This window comes from Etheostoma spectabile, chromosome 11, assembly GCF_008692095.1.
Source record: "Etheostoma spectabile isolate EspeVRDwgs_2016 chromosome 11, UIUC_Espe_1.0, whole genome shotgun sequence".
In the NCBI taxonomy this organism is placed as follows: Eukaryota; Metazoa; Chordata; class Actinopteri; order Perciformes; family Percidae; genus Etheostoma; species Etheostoma spectabile.
Window position 1 is genome coordinate 17,052,835 of NC_045743.1, and position 22,097 is coordinate 17,074,931.

Consider the following 22,097-nt stretch of genomic DNA (forward strand, 5'->3'; position numbering starts at 1 on the left):
TGAAAAACGTGGTTGGTTTTTTTCATGGTTGATGAAAAGACAACACAAGGGTTAAGTGGAACCGCATCGCGGAACCGCAATGTGTATCTAGTCCGGTTAGAGTCCTATCGGTTGCGTAGATCTACTCAACCAATAGGACTCTAACCGGACTAGATGCACATTTTGGTTCCTCGTTGCGGTTCCTCGTTGCGGTTCCACTTAACCCTTGTGTTGTCTTTTCATCGACCCTGAAATAAACCCACGTTTTTTCAAAATTATTAATCGCTTTATTTCACATTGTTGTCACTTTTTTAATGTGGGTCCTTTTTTTTAATGTTTTTGGTCTTTTTTCCAATTTAAAATATTTTTTTACGTTGACATTTTCAGCGCTTATTTTGACGGCCCATTTTTGGTGACAAATTGATTTTTTTTTACGGAAAACGGGTCAATTTGACCCAAGGACAACATGAGAGTTAATGTGTCGACTGAAATATTTTCCTAAAAACCTACGCAACCGATAGGACTCAAACCGGACTAGACGCTCATTTCGGTTCCACTTAATGTGTCGACTGAAATATTTTCCCTCTGTCGCTCCGAAACAGACGTAAACATATCACCTTTTCTCCGTAGTCTACCACTGGTGAGCTGCTGTATGTGGAAGCTACTTTTAAAATGCCATATTTTCCCTCTGGGCTCTGGTTAAATACTTTAATTTAGTTGTTTCTTGTTAATAGTGTAACTTTTAGTTATTGTAAAAATGTTGTAGTTGTGTGTTAGGTGACTTAGGCTTACTAATTATACATGTAAGTACTTTAAGACGTTAAAATATTGTTATCAAATTAAAAAAAATGTTCAATTAAAAAAATCTTTCAGTTTTTTTTCAAGAATCGGATCAGGAGGAATCGGAGTCGTTTTAAAAATACCGATTCGCCATCGGAATGGTTGAAAAACCAAATGATACCCAACCCCAGTTCTGAGTCTTTCGATTGGTTTACAGACAGCCGCCCTTCAGGCAAACATGCTTTCTCTTGGTCGGCCCAGTGGCTCCGTCCTCCTCCCAGGAGGCTCTGCGGGCTAGTCCACCTCTTTAGGCGGGGGGACGTCCGGCTTTTCCTCGAAGCAGAGCTGGAAGAAGGTGAGCACTGAGTGCAGCATGTAGCGTTGGCTTTTGGTGGCGGCCATGTTGTGTCCTTCATCTGGGAAAATCTAGGCAACAGGAAAGAGAAAGAGTTTCATTAACTAAACCAAGTTTTAATAATTCAAATATGTTAGTGACACCGCACAGCAGTATCACAAGTAATTTTTAGAGCCTTCATTTTGGGAAATATGTGTATTAATTTTCTTGCAGAGAGTTGGGAGAACGTCATCACTCTTGCGTCTCTATGCTATGTAGCGGCAGCCAGTTAGCTTAGCTTAGCACGATGACTGGGAACGGTTGGCCCGGCTTTGTCCAATGATACCAAAACCGGAGAGGTAGTTCCTCTTTAAACCATAAGACCCAGCAGGTGGCTTATTTGCCCCACAAACCCAACATGGAGGTCTCTTGTTGTTATGAAATGAAATGCATTCAGAGAGGAAATGGCCGCCGTTACCTGGAGAGTGTAGTTAACGTTCAACGCAGACAGCAGTTTGACCAGCTCAGCAGAATGCTGGAAATGAACAGAGGCTGAGAAAGAGAAACAGATAACGATGAAAATGAAAATTCATCCCCAGCCTGACACAACAGCTCCTCAGTCCAGTACACTTCCACAGCTCTGATTGTCATGTAAAATGAATTACAGTGTCGAAACATGTGCCCGGCAGATAATATATTGCAACAATGGAAAGGAATATTAGATTTGTGTACGTAGTGGGACCACATGGTCGAGACCAGGTGGAGTTAACAGCAAATGGCAGGCATGTAGTGCTTGCCTTCCTGCTTCTTACAGTGCAGACGCTTTTGCTGCTTGCTCCTGCCTCTGCTTGCATATTTTTGCTGATAATCTTGCTTTTCCTCTGAGAGAAACTATGAGCAGCGGCTCTTGGATACTTATAAATAACTGGACTACACATTTTTGTAGACACAGTAGGCTATTGCCATATTTTAACATTTTCTTGCGTGAGTGTGGCCTCCCAAAATAGCTCAAGCCTGTCCTACAGTGACTGTAGCTAAAGCTAATTAGCAGCAAGATGCTCCTTTCTCCGTGGATGACTACTACAAACTCCTTCAGAAGATTGCACTTCTGGAAACCAAGGTTTACCTTCTAGAAGTGAACGTGGAAGTTAACGGATCTTGTGGAAATGACACCACTTACCATGGACCCATAACAATGGACAAAAGCATGCTAACACACGGCTAATTACCCACCAACAAAGCTACAAAGAAACAGGAGGGCTGTAGAACGGGTAACAAAATCAACAAGTGGCAGTCCTCCCTGGAACTCTTGTGGTGCAAAGCCTAAGAGTAAATCATTTTCACTGGGAAATGGGAGGACGACTAACGGGCAGGGCACAGCGCCCTGAGATTTGTGATATGACCGGCTGGCCTGCATTATCTCCGGGCAGAGCCCCTCTTCAACCCCTCTACCTAGTAGGACACAGCCGTGGACAGCTGCAAAAGGGAAAATAAGCAACAAAATGCCCCCCAACAACCTGGGTGTGCAACTGGATAACAGATTTGTCCTCTGCTGCAAGACGCTGGACAGTCATCTGATGACCGGGACTGCGTTTCATCGCCACACAGCAGGGTAAGGACTGAGAGCAATTCAAAAGTAAAAAGCTAACAACTGGGCTCAAACCCTGATTGTGGGTGACTCTGCTATAAAAGATTTAAAAAACAGTAAAAACACCAAAATACTCTGTTTTCCCAAAGACATGGTGTCTGACTTTACCCAAAAAATCCCAGCTATCATAGCAGAACACCCAACTGTGAAGAACATTTTTCTGCATATAGGGTCAAATGATGTTGTAAAGCAACAGTCTGAATTGCAGAGACTGGACTTTAAGGAACTGCTGGACACCGTCAGCTCTCTAAACGCAAATGTGTTTATCAGTGGCCCTATACCGTCAGTCAGAAGAGGAGATGAGAGATTCAGCCGACTGTTGGCACTAAACAAATGGCTTTCAACTGAATGTACCGTCCACTCACTGCAGTTCATTGACAATTTAAACATTTTCTGGGAGCGCAGACATCTTTTAAAGCAGATAGGCTTTCCCTTAACAAGCCAGGAGTAAAGCTGTTCACCTCTAATCTGCTTTACTTTCTGCGCTACACATCTGCCAAGGACACGAGACAAGACGAATCAAAACAAAAGGAAGACCAACAAAGTGTGGCAGTGATCCACCACAGCCCCCACCTGAGAAAAGATTTGACCCTGGGACACACAGAGCACAGATACAAAATCTCAACTCTCTTTACACCATCCAGCCCCCTCTAACACTTTACCAACCCCAAATCCTTTGAGGAGCCATCGCTGTCTCCACTCACCCTTTCCCCTCTTTCCCCTACCCCCATGTTGGAGTTCACTGACCACATGAATCACCTGGTAGATGCTGGAACCAAATTTACACCCCTTCCTTCCCCCATCTCTCAACCCCTGGCAAAAATAAAACGCCGGGTTCAACCCCGGTTAATAGTAAAACGCCGGGCTCCTCTGCCAGGAAGTAAACAAACTCTTTCCACTCAGACTGATAAGGACGCTTGTGTGCAAAATCCAGTAAGCATGACCTGATATGTGCCGGGCCTTGGCTCCAGGCCTAGAGACACTCATGACTTTTTCCAAGACAAGCCCGGGCCCTGTGGATTCAACTCTTCCTCAATTTATGTTGTGATAGGTAATAGGAAAAGAATGGTGAATAAGCACTTAACTGCAAACTTAGCAAATTTAGCATCCATTCCTCGTCAGCTACAGCCTGTCCCAAAAAATGAAAACACACTAACACTAGCCTTACTAAACGTCAGGTCTTTGGCAGGAAAATCCTTTTTAATCAATGATTTTATTATCAAACACAATCTAGATTTTAGGTTTTTAACTGAAACCTGGTTAGACCATAATAACAGCGCTGCTGTTCTCATCGAGTCAGCTCCCCCTAACTTCAGTTTTATGAGTGAGAATAGAGTGAATAAGAAAGGAGGTGGAGTCGCCATTTTGCTTAATGACTCATTCCACTGTACGCAAATATGTTATGGAAAGTTTGCTCTTTTGAATATGTGGCTCTTCAATTAAGATCTTCCCCTCAAGCGATGTTTCTAAATATCTACAGGCCACCTAAATATTGTGCAACCTTCATTGATGACTTCACTGAACTGCTGTCTATAATCTGTATTAACTTTGATTGTGTAATCATTGCGGGTGATTTTAACTCATGTTGACAACCCCCAGGACAGGGGGACCAAAGAGCTGTGTTGTGTTTTTGAGAACTATGGACTGACTCAGCATGTGACGAAGCCCACTCACATAAGGGGCACACTCTGGACTTGATTGTCTCAAAGGGTCTGAACATTTCCAAGGTTGTGGTGACTGACGTTGCTCTCTCAGATCATTCCTGTGTTTTCTTTAACGGCACTATCTCTGTGCCCAAAAGTGTCCAAACAAAGATAATCAGAAAACGGTATATCACTGAAAACACCAGTGAAACATTTATTCAGCTTTCTCCTCCACACCCACCCTCTCTGGGCTATCAGTCAGTGAGCTTGTAGACAATTTCAACTGTAAAATTACAAATGTTATGATGCCATTGCTCCCACTAAGGTCAAAGTTGTCTCTGGTAAAAAAAGATCTCCAGGAGAAATGTCCTACTGGTGAGAACAGAAAAAAGAGAGTGTAGGAAAGCTGAACGAAGGTGGCGAAGAAAAAAATCTCCTGGTCCATTATAACTCCTATAAAGAGAGACTTCGCATTTATAATTTGGAACTGAGGAATGCAAGAAGGTCCTTCTTCTCTGATATTATCTCTAGAAACAATAATAATTCACGTGCTTTGTTTGCTACTGTTGATAGGTTAACAAACCCTCCAGTACCAGTAGCATCTGAACTTTTATCTACCAAGGCCTGCAATGACTTTGCCTCTTCTTCAAAGACAAAATTCAGAAGATTAGACAAACAGTCAGTGCCTCCATATCAAGTTCAGGACATGTGTTGCCACAGTGTTCAAGCAAAACTAGTTCCAATATGACAGAATTTCACACGATCAACCATACAAACCTGGAGGACATTATCAACATCTGAAAACCTCGACCTGTTGCCTTTATATTCTACCAACGGGACTTTTCAAAAATGTTTCCAATTGTTTGACTTCTGATCTTCTACAGATTGGAACACATCTCTTCTTTCAGGTATCTTTCCACAGGCCCTGAAAACTGCAGTAATCAAGCCACTTTTAAAAAAGAACAACCTAGACAAGTCACTAATGAGCAACTATAGGCCATATCAAACCTTCCGTTTTTAAGTAAAATCATTGAAAAAGTAGTCTTTCAACAACTCAACATTTCTTGTCACTAAGCAACAGTTTTGATACCTTTCAGTCGGGTTTCCGACCACACCACAGCACTGAGATTGCTCTCGTCAAAGTCTTTAATGACATCCACCTTAACACAGATAGTGGCAAAATTTCAATCTTAGTATTACTTGATCTCAGTGCTGCATTTGACACGGTCGACCACGACATATTACTAGACGATTGGAAAACTGGGTAGGACTTTGGCGTAGTACTAAACTGGTTTGAATCCTACCTAAAGATAGGGATTACTTTGTGTCAATAGGTAATATACATCTGAGCGTACAAATATGACGTGCGGAGTTCCGCAAGGCTCCATTATGGGGCCTCTTCTGTTTAACATCTACATGCTTCCACTGGCTCATATTATGGAGGAAAAACAAAATAAGTTACCATAGTTATGCGGATGACACACAAATTTACATAACCTTATCGCCAGGGGACTATAGTCAAATACAAAACTGATAACTGCATCAAAACAAATTAACGACTGGATGTGCCAGAACTTTCTGAAATTAAATGAAGGAAAAACTGAGGTAGTTGTTTTTGGAAAAAAGAGGAACGATTTAAAAGTCTGCGCTCAGCTTCAAACAACAATGTTAAAAACAACAGACAAAGCCAGAAATCTTGGTGTAGTCATGGACTCAGACCTGAACTTAACAGCCACATTAAGACAATTTCAAAGTCAGCCTACTATCACCTAAAGAACATATCAAGGGTTAAAGGACTTATGTGTCAACAGGACTTGGAAAAACTGGTCCATGCTTTCATCTTCAGTAGACTTGACTACTGTAACGGGGTCTTTACAGGTCTCCCTAAAAAATCAATCAGACAGCTGCAGCTGATTCAGAACGCTGCTGCTCGAGTCCTCACTAAGACCAAGAGACTGGATCACATCACTCCAGTCCTCACTAAGACCAAGAGACTGGATCACATCACTCCAGTTCTGAAGTCTTTACACTGGCTTCCTGTGTCTCAAAGAATTGATTTCAAAGTACTCTTGCTAGTTATAAATCCCTTAACGGTTTAGGTCCAAAATCATTTCTGATCTGCTACTACACTATGACCCCCCCAGACCTCTCAGGTCATCTGGGGACAGGTCTACTTTCTGTCCCCAGAGTCAGAACTAAACAGGGTGAAGCAGCTTTCAGTTTCTATGCTCTCATATCTGGAATAAACTCCCAGAAACCTGCAGATCCGCTGCTACTCTCAGTTCTTTAAATCAAGGCTGAAGACCTTTCTTTTTGATGCTGCCTTTCTTTAAATTAATGCTCATTTCTTTCTTATGCTGCACTGTAACTTTATTCTTGTGTTTTATGTGTCCTAATGTTCTATTTTGTTTTTAACTGTCTATTCATGTGTCTTATTGATTTTAATGCTTATGACTTTTAACTGTTTGTACTTGTGTTTTATCTGTTTAATGATTTTGTGTAAAGCACTTTGAATTGCCCTGTTGCTGAAATGTGCTATACAAATAAAGCTGCCTTGCCTTGCCTTGCCTATGGGATTGCCATATTCAACCAACCAAAAGACCAAAATCACTGTCTGACCATCAGCAACCAGATCTCTGATACTGTCGATCACATGTTCAGCACAGCGAGAGCCATGGCATGAGTGTGAATGGAGGCCTTGACGTTGTGCAACACAACAATAACTTCCGGGTGGACAAATGGCCACTGATCATTTTTTTGAGGGGCTTTTTCCCTTTATTATTATAATATAGTGATAGTGGACAGACAGGAAAGGTGGGAGAGAGATGGGTGATGACTCAAACCCTGGCCCACGCTCTACTGAGTGAACTAGTGTGTGTGTGTGTGTGTGTGTGTGTGTGTCATGGGGTGAATGTGAAGATGAGCTGCTCCCTCCTCTGTCAGCTCTAGCCACTGGAAAAAAGTAAGAGGAGAAATCAGACCAATCACAGCAGCCGGTCAGTCTGATGTCATGCTGCCTGAGCTCATTACTATTCATGAGCTGGATGCTGATCGCCAGGCTCTTATTGGCTAGCTGTTGGCCAATCAGGTTCAAGCAGCTTAGCTCATTGAATGTTAATGAGAACCGGCCCATATGGAGCTGAGTCTTCCTGCAGGCTTTCTATACCACGCTAGAATGGCTTGAAACAAGGTAACCATGGTAACCAAGTTACAGAGTCCATGGTAGAACTTCAGACATTACCACAAAAATCATGAGATACATGTGGGGGCACCTTTAAAGATAAATAGTTAAACAAAGAGGTTATTTTCTGTACTGTTTTGCTCTGCTAGCGTCTTTGATAAACTCTAGTGATATCTGGCTGTTCCTGTCGGACTGACTGCTAGTTTGGGGGGCGCCATTTTCTTTAGTCTGTGGCCCAAGAAGTAAATTAGCTCTCCAAGCTAACGCTAGTCAAAGTGTTGACATGTGAAAGCATCAAACATGCACTTTAGATGAATGAGATGAGAGTACGGTCAGCTGTTCCTCGCCCCTGTTTGCTGAGAACGTTAAATGAAGAAGTTATCGGACTGTAAACTAACGTTGTGATAGGCTCTTTACACAGAAAGACTGTTAGCGTGTTTCTGCATGTAAAATCCCTCCCTACACATTCTTATGAGTGATGCAAATGGAAATATTGCAAACTTCGTGTACACATCAACATAGCACATTTGATTTGTAGTATTTTTTTAATTATTTGCTGCAAAGAGGCAGGCCAATATTTCATAAAGTGGCTAGAAAAAAACATATTGACAAGCTGCTTAATTAAACATCATAAAACAACGCCAGAACACAAGTTTTTTATGGTTATCAGCAGAGGTGGGTAGTAACGAGTTACATTTACTCAGTTACATTTACTTGAGTAAGTTTTTGAAAAAATTGTACTTCTAGGAGTAGTTTTAAATCACTATACTTTTACTTTTACTTGAGTAGATTAGCGAAGAAGAAACTCTTACTCCGATACATTAGGTTACAATGAGCTCGTTACTACGCGTCATTGTTTTTACCCCAGCGTACGTCTCATTTTAATGTTTTATTTTGACAGAGAGAGAGTCTTCCGCTGAAGGCTCTACCACGTGACTGTGCTTAACCAATCACACGTCGTTGTGCAGTCACGTGATCATACTCGCTTCAGCAGCGCATAGACTTATAAAGAGGTATCTCTTTATATGTCTATGCAGCAGCGGGACAGGTTAGCTTTACAGTCGTAGCAAAGCAAAGACGTCAGAATCAACCGTCGCCAAGGCAACGCAGACCAGGAGGACCCCCCCCACCCCGCCGGCCTTATAGTGAAAGCATGGTTACCTTTTAGGAAAAGTGGAAACAGCAGCTACATTATGCGGTGCCTTCAGTGTCAACCAAAACAAACGGACATGTGCACGTTCAACAACTCAACATCTAACCTGAGGAGAGGTGGTGGTAGTTGTAGTTTCTGCTGTGGAGAGGTGGATGTTTGTCTTTTAGGCTACATACAGTATGTTTTACACATGCAGTATCCATCCAAATTTGTGTGACAAGTCTCTCAAGTAAGCTATTTTGTAATTGATAAATACATTTAATTTATTCTATTGATGGATGAACATAATTTGCCTAAATAAGATTATTTTGTATTTTGGTCGGTTGATTGATCCTTGTGTTAAGAAATAAATCAGCTGTTATCAACAGTTACTCACTACGAGTAGTTTTTCATCAAGTACTTTTTTACTCTTACTCAAGTAATTATTTGGATGACTACTTTTACTTTTACTTGAGTCATATTATTCTGAAGTAACAGTACTTTTACTTGAGTTCAATTTTTGGCTACTCTACCCACCTCTGGTTATGAGTAAACCTCACTATCCATCCACACTTGTTTTTCTGAACCTGCCCATACTCACCATCGGCGGTGCCGTGGATAATCCGAAAGTTCAGAGGACTCGGTGAAGTGATGTTTCTGAGCAGACTGGAGATCTGCCGGAGACATTGGACAGTAAACTGAGTTGTGACATCACCTAAACAACGTACCGTGTTCAAAGGTAAGCAACTATACGTAATGTTAACGTCAGGATCGTGTGCTCTCACACTGGGTTCAAGCTAATTAACATCAATATCATTATGATTAATACCAGGTTGGAAATAAAGTCACATATTTGAGAAGGATCGGTTAAATAACAATGACTGTACAGTTGACCGTTTTTAACCCTTGTTGTTGTCCTCGGGTCAAATTTGACTGGTTTAGAAAAACTTTCCAGATCAGAAAAGATTGTTGAAAAATGTGACAAATGTTGAAAAAATAACTAAAAAAAAAGCAGGAAAAAAATCAACAAAAACACTGTTTTTTTAAACCCTGAAAAAGTGACCAAAGAAAAATCAGAAAAAGTGAGGAGAAAACATCAAAACCATTGGAAAAAGGGACAAAGAATTTGTAAAAAAAAAAAAAAAAATGACTAAAACGTAATTAAAAGAACGTCAAAAAAGTGACAAAAAAAGGAATTAAAATTGACAAAAAACGCTGAGAAAAGTGTAGAAAAACAACAACAAACTGTTGAAATTTCAACCCAGAACAGTTGCAGGTCAACGGGAAGACAACACAAGGGTTAAAGGTCCCATGGCATTCATTTTATGAGGTTTTTGCATGAGTTTTTTTTTACATTAATATGATAAATGAATGGAAGATATGAACAAGGTGGAAGAACTTTTGAGGCATATTCTATCCAAAGAGACGGAAAGTGAAGCTCTACGTCTGGTCGCTCTGTACAACAGCATCCAAAGGGACCATGTCATGGGACCTCCCTCCGGGCCCTGAGGCCATTTTTACAGTTTAATGTCCGTCTGGATTTATTTTTATAAAAAAGCTTGTAAAACATCAACCCTGTTGTCTACAGTCAAGATATGAACATCATTTTTTTCAGGACAAACTGGGTTATTAGAATATTTGGGTTGCAGTGAGGTCACTTGCTTGTTAAAAATGGTTGTAGGGCCTTAAAGACAAATAAATAAATAAATAAATAAAACGGAACATGAATCTTCCAGATATGTGTTGATATCACAGACATATAAGTAATGAATAAGCCATTTTCCGTTCTAAAACACTTTCTCATATGTCTTGGGAGTCACACTGTGAAGAATAATCATTATAACTTATACAGTTGACAAAATACATGCATTTTTTCAAAGAAAGTCAAGACGCTTTGCTCTCATGACATTTACTTATGCCAATGATAACATAATAATGTCATATTTATTGATATTACACCCACAGCAATGCTACACAAGCAAATGCATGTCTAAATATGTGCTCCTCTAGGCCTTCTATACAGCAAATTGGCCTTTTTGTCCCCTCTGGCCTTCCATACAAGAGGGGTGACGTTGTCTCCCATTTATGGGCATGCTGGGGCCTGTATTTCCCTAAACAGAGACAGAGTAGAGACGGAGCCGCGAGCCAGCGGCAGAAATGAGCCAAAACGCGATGAATTATGGACATAAAGTGGATAAATCTTGGATACAACAGTATGGATTTAAAGCCTGAAAGAGGCTGGAAGTTCCAGGCTGGATAGAAAATCACCTCTAGAGGCTAGAAAGACCCGGAAAAGACCTCCCTAAACCGTAACTCGTCAGGTTTCAGACGCAACTTTTGGTGAGTCGCTAGCTCTCATGGTTAAAAAATAATTAAACTATGAATCAGAGGTGCTATTTCTACTCATGGGCGAGTGTCTCGGGCTCAGAGGGGTTTTTGAAGAGTAAACCATTACAGGCCAAATATTCTGATACATAAGCCCAACGTGACAGAATGAGCTACCATAACATGTATAGAGGAAAATACCATCGCAGGCATCAGTTTCTGCTGCTGGGTCACAGCTGAAATCCTGCACCATAAATTCCCATTTCCTATTTCACTTAAGATTACAAATTCAGTAGAATTCAGGATAATGTAACAATTCGATAAGTTTATGTTCTTGTCTAAAATGTCAACCCTGTTTCTGTGAAATCATCTGTTTTCTTCCAGTTCGGTGCAGCAGATAGAATACTAAATACTAATACTAATACTATACTCCGAATACCAAATTGACCACGAGCTTTAGATGCTGTTTTGCGATTGATAAGAAGTGAGTTGCAAATTCAAAATGTATTGTCATTGCAATAGACCTTTTTCCCACTGCGGATATTTGGACATGTAATGGCAGACAGGTGTAATAAATCACAACAACAGTGTCTCCGCTCCATTATTGTGATGTGAGCCAGCATGTGCACAGCCTGGGTACTAAATGGAATGCAGCCATGATTCATGTTATTAGTTACACCTGTTGTTTTTTCCTCTTGTGTGAAATTAAAATGTGAAAACAAACTCGAAAAACCACATTGGTTTCTAATGACCCAGAATCTGGAAGTTTATTAATCATCATCTCCCATTCCCTTTCCCTTTAAAAGCCAGGTGCGTTTGGACCTTGGCACATTGCTATTATGATGTCAGATTTGCACTATGTAATATTTACCAATTACTAATATTTTTATTTGTAATCTTTTGCATGTTTGTTTGCATCTGCACCTTCCTATGTGTGTAACAAGCATAGTCTGTGTGTGTGTGTTGTGTGTGTGTGTGTGTGTGTGTGTGTGTGTGTGTGTGTGTGTAACAAGCATAGTTTGTGCACACTGTGCACAAGGCTAGGAACTTTTTACTAATTCACTCTTAAAATAACAATGAAATGCTGCGTTATTGACGTCAGACCAGGTTCTTGTTGGTCAATGGTGCGATCACTTCCCGCTGCCTCGAGATAGGAATACACCTGAACACACCTCCCTGTAAGACCAGCACGCCCAGAATGCACCTGAACACACCTCCCTGTAAGACCAGCAACCCCAGAATGCACCTGAACACACCTCCCTGTAAGACCAGCACGCCCAGAATGCACCTGAACACACCTCCCTGTAAGACCAGCACGCCCAGAATGCACCTGAACACACCTCCCTGTAAGAACCCAGCAACACCCCCTAGAAGTGCACCTGAACACACCTCCCTGTAAGACCAGCACGCCCAGAATGCACCTGAACACACCTCCCTGTAAGACCAGCACCCCCAGAATGCACCTGAACACACCTCCCTCTAACACCAGCACCCCCAGAATGCACCTGAACACACCTCCCTGTAAGACCAGCATGCCCAGAATGCACCTGAACACACCTCCCTGTAAGACCAGCAACCCCAGAATGCACCTGAACACACCTCCCTGTAAGACCAGCACGCCCAGAATGCACCTGAACACACCTCCCTGTAAGACCAGCAACCCCAGAATGCACCTGAACACACCTCCCTGTAAGACCAGCACGCCCAGAATGCACCTGAACACACCTCCCTGTAAGACCAGCACGCCCAGAATGCACCTGAACACACCTCCCTGTAAGACCAGCACGCCCAGAATGCACCTGAACACACCTCCCTGTAAGACCAGCACCCCCAGAATGCACCTGAACACACCTCCCTGTAAGACCAGCACGCCCAGAATGCACCTGAACACACCTCCCTGTAAGACCAGCACCCCCAGAATGCACCTGAACACACCTCCCTGTTAGACCAGCACGCCCATGGGGGAACAGATGGGAGCAGGTGCTTTTGCTATGTAAATGACGTGGGCGCTGGACCGGGAAATTAACAACTGCGTCCGCCCGGGTGACAGATAAGGCCATTAAACAATTACACATTAATGTCATCATGCAGCAGTGAGTGACCACCAGTGCAACCGTTGTTATGGACACTGTGTTGCAACATAAAGCCTGCAATTTTGGGGAAATGATTGGACTTTCAATCCTAACAACAACAAAAGACAGCATCTTTCTTTAGCTGCACATCCTGCCACTCTATGCGGCCCAGAACCTAATACTGCATAACTGTGTTCAGCTCTGCATTTTTTGTACTTTCAGAGAAATGAGAAAAGAAATGTGACATGCTGCGAGGACAATGATCCCCACTCTGTCAGATTCTGGATTCCACTTCCCCCGGCCTCTCTGCACAATGCCCCTCAATGAATGGAAACAACAGGTGTGGTTGAAAACTCGCTCTGAAGACCTCCCGATTCGTGCTGGTTGCACAAATAGATCGGCTCCTCTGTCTCATTTACATGTTGATAAAATTGTTTAATAAACTGTGACAAGTTTGCAGTCAGGAGAGGGAAAACAGTGTTGATAATACCGTGTCGGCCAAGGAGCTCTAAGCATGTTTTATTTAAACAGAGAGCAGAACGAGCATGTATTCTAGCAGTTTCCTCTACCTACTCAACTATTGCTGTTATAATAATAATGGCATGCTCCTACTTGGTATCTGGAATCTTCTTTTGCTGCGGAGCCAAAGTATTTCTCAGCGTGGGCCGACCCTGTATGATAAGGAAACAGAGATGTTGTGAGTCTCAGCAGTTTTAATTCATCCACTTTTTGTTCACAATACTACTGTCAAGTATACTCTACTTCTTCACTTAACATTGGACATTGTGACAAATACAATATGCCATTGATGATTAGTAGCTTTCTTAGTTGTTGTTTTTTTTACTCTTTGGATCAGTGGAGCAGTTGGTTGGTGTTGTTTTGTGAATCAAATCCCATCACCATGTTTATTCCAGACGTAAGGCTTACATCTGACGTATGCGGGTCCATGCATAGACTGTATAAATGAAGGCAAAACATCTGGATCTCCTCGTCTCCATGGTAGCGGATGGGCCAACCCAAAAAAATCAAAGTGCATTTTGGGTTGATATTTCTTATCACACTGACGTTTGTTCATTTTTCTGAAACATTTGGTGTTAAATACTTATTTGATGCTATAAAAACAGGGTAAAAGGTCATGATTGACAGCTATGACTAACACTCCGATTGGTTGGGCGGGTTTATGGGCGGGGCTTCGACACAGTGGCTCCACCCACCAATCACAACAGCTCATACTGTGGCTCCAAACTTACAGGATGGCAGCGCCCATTTCCAGGATATTTTTACTCCCCTTTTGCTCAGAGGGAGGAAGTGGAGATGCATCGTCCATATGTATATACAGTCTTTGCTCAACATTTATTACCACATAAGCAATAATTGGGTTTTTTGAATGTCCGGAACGCGTTTGGAAAAGCCAGTACTACAATCAATCAATTTTTATTTGTCACATTAAATTGCACGGTGTCCAATTCCAGTAAAATGCTATCCCATCAGATTCCTCATGCAGCAAAACCATTGTAATACTGTGAGTATGTATGATATTCCATCACTGTGTGATACCGTAGAGTCTCCAGTTGGTTATGGGAGCGACAGCGATGCCACACCGGAACATGGAGCTGTGGGAGAGCAGCAGGAGAGAGGCAAGAAATCCTCCGTATGCCTGGAACACAGAGAGCACGGCTGCTTCATACGTGAGCTGGGTAAGAAACTGCTTCCATTTCATGTGGGTTTTACTATTTATTATATACAGAGGCTGCGTTTACCTTTCCATACACTCCCACTCTGCTGCCATCAATGTAGGGTAGCCTGACCAGGTGCCTGGAAATGTAAAGTGAGTCAACCACTAAATCTAATTCAGTTTGTCCATGCTTGTATAACCTCAAACCTGTAACGCACAATCAGGTCATAGACATCAACCTTTACAGGAGAACCTGAGCTGTCAGGATATGGAGGTTGCAGGGATGTCGCATGAATATACGTATGTAATATTTATATTGTTGTCAAGTCTTGGCAGTCAGAGGGAAAAAAAATGTAACCAACACAAATATAAAACCGTTTGAGTTTGTCCCATAAACGTCCATATACTTCTATCCAAAAAGTTAGGTGTGCCATCTCCGATGCTGTGACATCAGGAGGCCAAATCACTCTCATTTACACATCCAGGGCTTCCTGAACGACCTGCAGCTCAGCCTGAAACACACACACACACACACACACACACACACACACACACTCACACGGCCCTCCTGTTTTGGTCAGGGTTAAAGGGCTGCCTTAAAAACGCCAAAGAAGAAGAAAATAGTCAAAAAAAGACGCCCTCTGATTGGTCACTACACTCCCACTGAATACAGGAAGTGAAGACGGTCGAAGCTACAAAACAACCGCTCAGTTGATGATTTATCGTTGTTGAATCATTTATAGTCTCCGAAGTTCTACATCGGATTACAGAGATTGTGGAAGACCTGGGACCACACATATGTCTTTTCCACCAAGACTAACCAGGTGCTGGTTCTGGTGCTGGTGCCAGTTCGGTGCTGGTTCTCTAAGAACCAGCTGGATCTTCCCCAGCCTGAGAGCCGGAGCAGGGCTACGTCACAACGTCCCTGCGAGTACCTCCGTTGTCTTAGCAACGCGTCATGGCAATCAACAATAATGGAGGACTACATAGCGATACTTTTGCTCCTGGCTTTACAAATTACTCTTATTAATTATTCTTTTCTTGCCCAATGTGTCTTCATTTACGTGCTTGCAACAAACCAATTTACCCGCTATCATCGTAAAGACTAGCAGCTAATTTCAGCCTCATGTGGAGGACCCCATGCTATACGGTGTCCGGTGTGTTAACCCCATCTCGTAGAATCGATTAGACTATGAAATGAACTTTAAAAAGCGTACTCCAAAGCGTCGATCTGGTCCTGAACATCCACGGTCCCCAGTCTCTGGTGGACGTCGTGCAGGACCCTCTGACCCTGGAAGCCGCTGCCCCGGCCGTCCAGACGAGCCACGATGACGCTGTCCGAGGTGACCAGCACAGAGTCCCAGCTCAGAGAGAAGAGGTCCGACACCGCCTGGCCACCGGGGGCGCTGTCACTGTGGAAGGACAGCATGAGATATTAGAGAGAGTCTTAAGGTCCAAGTCGAGGCCATACAGAGTCAAACAAAGCTGAATTAGCAGAACTTTTATGTCTTTCTGTCACATCTCCAGCATCAGATTCACTGTGTTCACTCAGAAGGAATCACTGCACATGGTGGGGGGGGCACTTTTAATGACATTTTGAAGATGTTTAGAGACTAAAAACTTTAAAACTTGCCCTGTTGAAGTCTGTTGGGTGCTAACTCTAGCAGGAGGATAACTCGGTGTAGGCAGCACCGATTGGTTAGTTTCTCTCTCTACTGACATACCTGATTGGTTAGTTTTTCTCTCTACTGACAGACCTGATTGGTTAGTTTTTCTCTCTACTGACAGACCTCCACATTTACAAACTACAGAGCTACGTGTTGGAATTGACCAGAATTGTCCTTTAAGCCTTGTGTTGTCTTCCCGTCAACCATGAAAAAACCACAACATTTTTGCAACATTATTATTGCTTTTTTCCACATTTTTGTCACTTTTTCAATGCTGTAGGTGCTTTTTTTAAAAAATGTTTTTGGTGTTTTTCCCAAAGCTTGTTAATATTTTTTTATGTTTTTAATGTAAGGTCCATTTTTTGTGACTTTTTTTTTTTTAACCAGGTCAAATTTGACCCAAGGACAACATGATTAATGGTTAAGGATTAAATTGGATTCCATAAAAAATTCCTCTTCTTCAAAATAAATGAAAGAGGTTCAGTGGTTCCCAATCCCTTAGAACAGTGATTCCCGAAGTGGGGGATCGGGACCCACAGGGGGGGTCGCGAGCCAGAGAGGGGGGGTCGCAAGATTTCCAGAAATAAAAAGAAAATGTAAAACCAATTAGAAAAAGCATATCTTAGCCATGATTTTAACACAAGATAAAACTAGTGGCTAAATTTAAAATAAAACCAAGCAAAAAAATAAAAAGGGAACGGCTCTTTTAATTTTCTTTCTTTCCGAGTAGCGGTCTCCAACGTCAAACTAAGACTGGACTTGCTGTGCTCCAAACATACTGCACATCCATCTCATTAGGTGAGGTTAAGTTGAAATTAAAGTAATGAGTAAATTACTGTAGAATAATGTCATGGCTGTTGTGTTATTTTGTGTTGTCAACATGCTCGTGTTTGGATACGCCTATAGTGCGTGCGCGGTTGCACGCTCTGTTTATATACATTTATAGTGGGGTGGGGGGGGTCGCAAGTCACTTGCACCGTTACTTTGGGGGTCGAGGGTTGAAAGTTTTGGGAACCCCTGCCTTAGAACAAGGCTATGGCTACATGCAGCGCCTCCCCATTGGTTGCATGTATTCACTCGTAGGCTCAGGCGGTTTAAACTGGTTTGAGATCAACCCAAGCACCGGACAGAATACACAACGTAACCACTAGCTGTCGCTACACAATTAAACACAATGAGACTCTCCAACTACACCACGCAACGCAAGTGGCTCGCCCGCGGCTCGGTAGCGTCGCATTTCCCCCGACTCGTTTCCTGGTTCTCCTTCTCCTGCAGATGTCCCACTGTGATCAGAAAGGACAGGGGAGACACTGTGTTTCTCTCACTAGGACTCTAAAAGTCGCTACTCGTTCCGAAGCTAATTACCGTCACTCTCTCACTCGCTCCACCTCACACACCCCCCACACACACACACACATGCTGTCCCTGCTATTCTCTTAAAGAGATCGATGCAGACACACTACAAGGATACACTTCAGGCCACTTAGCTAGGCTACGGGGAAAGCTCTTCTGGGTCTCAGAACCATGAATCAGCCTCGAGAGTGAGAGCGTAGCGACTCTAATCCGCCTGTTGGCGGTGATGCACCTGAAAGCCGTGACTTTTTTCCTGCAGTGTTCGCAATTTAAAATCCAAAATGTTGCCATACATTGGCACAGTAACTCAGCTACGTATCATCGAATTTTTTATAGAGTCTATGTTCGTTACCCGAAAAAACACATGCATTTTTGAGTAAAGAAACTAGTGATGGTCAAATGGAGCTTCATGAAGCTTCGGGAACCATTGCCTTTATTTTCTGAGCCCACTAGATGATGATGCTCTGGGGTTTAAAGAACATTTAGTGGGTTTTCAACCCTGCGTTTAAAGGAGAGTGCCATCGGGAAAAAAAAGAAAATGGTTTCATGAAGCTTCACAAAGCTTTTTTTGGTCATAACTAAAAATTAACACAACGACCCAGACCTGCAACATTTGAAATCAACCCAACTGTATCTACCAGCCGGAAGCCAGCTCAGCCATTGGCCGATTGGTTTCCTTGTGTTATTTGAATATTTAAAGAGTCGTTAAGAAGTAGTTTATAGGAACAAAAGTAAAGATTAACGTAAAGACTTAACCAATAAGTACAGTATGTTTATTATAATCACCCAGGCCTTCAAATTGATCTTGCAACCCCAAGTTTGGAATCTCTGATTTAAGTCACAAATGTGCTGCTTGATGTCCAACCATTTGCTTCTCAGCTTCTTCAATTTATACATTATTGAATGAAATGATTCTGCCTTGTTCACAAATTATTTAAAAAATACAAATACATACAGAATGAGTAGAAGTGGGTGCTCCTTTTTTTCGTCCAAAGATATTGGGACCAGTAGCTCCAGACGAAGTGCTGCAAAACAGAGTTTTCTAGCTTTAATATTTTGTCATATACAGTACACATATATATATATTACATTTCCTGTTACTAATGTTTCTTAGGTCGCTTTCTCACCTGTAGTTTGGTAAACCTTTCCATTTGGGGGTGAAGTTGCAACACTGCGTTCACACCAGCGTCCAAAACATTTCACGCAGTGGAAATGGTCACTGGTGTTTTGAGACTGGCCGTTTTGCTCTTCAAAATAATGGAGCAACACCACATTTATAACGTTTCTGTATGTTTTCTGTTTCCCGTTTTATTTTGAAGTCTCGGTTTCCTCCCTTGTCTCCTCTAGTTTTCCTTCCTGTCTTTAGTGTTCGCGCCCTTGTGATTGTCTTGTGTTTCACCTGTTCCTTATCTTCTCAGTACCCTGTGTATTAGTCTCTGTTCTGTTGTTGTCTCTTGTCGGATTATCGGTTCTTTCGGGGTGTCCGTGTGTTTTGTCTACCTGCTTAGTCTCGGTCTTCCTGTTTTGCTTTTTTCCTCATTCTGGATTTCGTTGCCTGCTGTTTTGCTGGACACTTTTTGTTGGTTTATGTTTTATTTTTGTTTAATAAATATTCAACCACTCTATACTTCGCCTGCTCTCTCTGCATTTGGGTCCAGGCCGCATCTCCACCCTGACAGTCTTTTTTTTTTCTATGAGCAGCGAGTGAAGTAGAAGGCCGCCCTGATTAGAGAGAGATTATGTGTTGTCACACAGGCGATGACCAGTGTGTGGTCATTTTAAATTATGGACTTGAAAGTTATCATCTCTTAAATCATGTCACAAATTGTCTGCAAGATTGAAATTACAGGCTAGTAAATACACTGTTTTTTGGTTCCCTTTACAAAATGTGTGTCTCATTGCATTCTCATCTAAAGTCAACCAAACTCCATTTTGAAGTAATCCGAGTCCCCCACTTTCCGGTGGACCAGAGTCTGGTTGTTTGGTGCGCACCAGAGTTTGAATGAGCTTTCAAACCGCCCAAAAGAAACCAGACTATCTGACAAAACTCTTAAGGGATCGGTTAAATGGACCAAATTGCTCAGGTGTGAAAGCGACCTAATTCACAGCTCAACGTTCAGTCCAGAGTGCATTTTTATGAAGATGAGTCACAATGGGAATTATTGTCATGCACTGCATGTACATGTATCATTCTGATACTTCAAAGCTCAACACGCTGCGTGGTCAGGTCAACAGAGTAGCTTCACCAGTCAGAAGAGGTCTGTCCTGATCAGTCATACCCCCTCTACTGAGCTGGGCACTCTAGCCTCATATCTTAAACCGACAGTATTAAATCTTGGTTTTAGACTGGACAGTGATTTTAAACTGGACAGCCAAATCAACGCCACAGTCAAATTGAGTTTTTTTCATCTAAGGAAGTTGGTAAAGGTGAAACCTTTCCTTTCCAGGCAGCAGTTAGAAACCGTAATCCATGCCTTCATTTCTTTACGGCTGGATTACTGTAATTCCCTTGGTTTTGGACTCAGTAAATCCCTACTCGCACGTCTGCAGCTAGTCCAGAATGCTGCTGCACGGGTTCTGGCTGGAACCCGGAAGAGAGAACACATCACTCCCGTCTTGGCTTCACTTCACTGGCTGCCTGTGCATTTTAGAGTCCATTTTAAAATCCTCTTGTTTACTTTTAAAGCTTTAAACGGTCTTGCCCCGTCCTATTTAACTCAGCTACTCAACCGCTACACTCCCTCCCGGTCACTCCGGTCGGCTGACCCGTTGCTCCTGGTCGTCCCCGGATCCAAGCGGAAGCTTAGAGGGGACAGGGCCTTTTCTGTTTGTGCTCCTAAGTTATGGAACGCCTTACCTTTGGCCATTCGTAGGGCTTTCTCAATACCGATTTTTAAAACTCTTCTTAAAACTCACTTCTACACTTTGGCCTTCAACCCAAACTGAGACTTGATCCTATCTGTTTTTATATGGTGTTATTGGGTAGATCTTCACCCCCAGTTTATTATTTTTATGATATTGTGATTGTTATTTTTATCTTGGTTTATGTTTGTTGCCTTCATGTACAGCACTTTGTTCAGCTACTGCTGATGTGAAAGCGCCTTATAAATAAAGTGATGATGATGATGATGATGATGATACTGAAGAACAGACGGGGATAAGTTACACAGTAAAAAGGGTTTTCCTGAGTTGGAATGCTTTTGCTTTCCTGAAGCTTTAACATACTTTTTTTGAGAGTTTCTGCCTCGGGAAGAAAACAAGACTTTCACCAAGGAAACGCTTGCATGTGTCCTGGGAGTACTTAACCTGGCTCACCTTTTGTCTGCCTAAAGGTCCAATATGTAATATATTTACTGTAATAAATCCCAAAACGACCCCAATGCATCATCAAATATTAAGGAAACGTGCAAAGAAATACTGTGTTTTCTGACAAGGCTAATGCCAGTATTTTCTCCTTTTGTAATTTCCGTTCCATGACGGTATTTCTGGTTGTGCTTTGGTCTGTGTGTTGTTACCAACTGCCCAGTTGGACAACCAGGGTTGGGGGTTAGGGTTAGGGTTGCCAGATCTATCTGCAAACATGTAAACCCAGCGTCTTACAGCTGTAACGTTAGTACAGCCATGAAAGCAGCAAACAAACAAACAGGATCAACGGAGATAGATTCTACCCAACCTACAAAAACGACATGTTTCTAACAGTTGCATGACCAGAGACGTAACAAACCCCGGGTAAATATTGGAGATGTATTTGAAAGATTGAGACAGTTTAGACTAGAGCTAAAAAGGACAGGGAAGCCGTAGCTTCAGGCTAATTTATCACGTCTACTATGGACAGGCATGTTATGTCATTTCAACATTTGTGTACTCACGGTGAATTATACAGTGCCTGAGTACCTGAGTTGGTAAAACAACTGAGACACAGCCAGTAAAGTGATCCTGGTCCTGGCTAATGGCAACATGCTAACCCTGCAAACTACTAATGTTACCGGAGGAACCAGGCCAGCGGGCCACGGTGAGTCATTTTAAGCCAAGAGAGGAGGCTTTAAATCGGGAAGAGAGGATCGTAAGTTAGCGACTAACTGTGATTAGCGACTGTCGCCCTAGATCTAAGCCGATAAAGAGTGTGGAAAAGGACGGCGAGATGGTGAAATCATTAGCGGTTCCAACTATAATCCTACACCGAGGAAGTGTGTCTGGTAGTTGGGAACATACCGGTAGCTCCAGATGAGCATGGGCTTTTATATATATGAGTAATGTCTGGCTATGTGAGACAAACATCTAGCAACATTGTTGTGGCTGCTGCGTTCT

At 42.4% G+C, this 22,097-nt stretch overlaps 1 protein-coding gene across 1 annotated transcript in view; it reads right to left on the reverse strand.

Annotated features, from left to right (window-relative positions):
- Positions 1-614: 614 nt before the first annotated feature.
- LOC116698234 (inactive dipeptidyl peptidase 10) overlaps positions 615-22,097 on the reverse strand; it is a 128,565-nt gene continuing 107,082 nt past the window's right edge. The window contains exons 19-26 of the mRNA XM_032530044.1: positions 18,745-18,814; positions 15,987-16,181; positions 14,855-14,909; positions 14,652-14,751; positions 13,707-13,765; positions 9,299-9,371; positions 1,572-1,645; positions 615-1,185 (exon numbers count right to left, since the gene is read on the reverse strand). Coding sequence (XP_032385935.1) covers positions 1,054-1,185; positions 1,572-1,645; positions 9,299-9,371; positions 13,707-13,765; positions 14,652-14,751; positions 14,855-14,909; positions 15,987-16,181; positions 18,745-18,814 — 758 coding nt within the window. The 3' untranslated portion in view covers positions 615-1,053. The remainder of the gene's footprint in view (positions 1,186-1,571; positions 1,646-9,298; positions 9,372-13,706; positions 13,766-14,651; positions 14,752-14,854; positions 14,910-15,986; positions 16,182-18,744; positions 18,815-22,097) is intronic.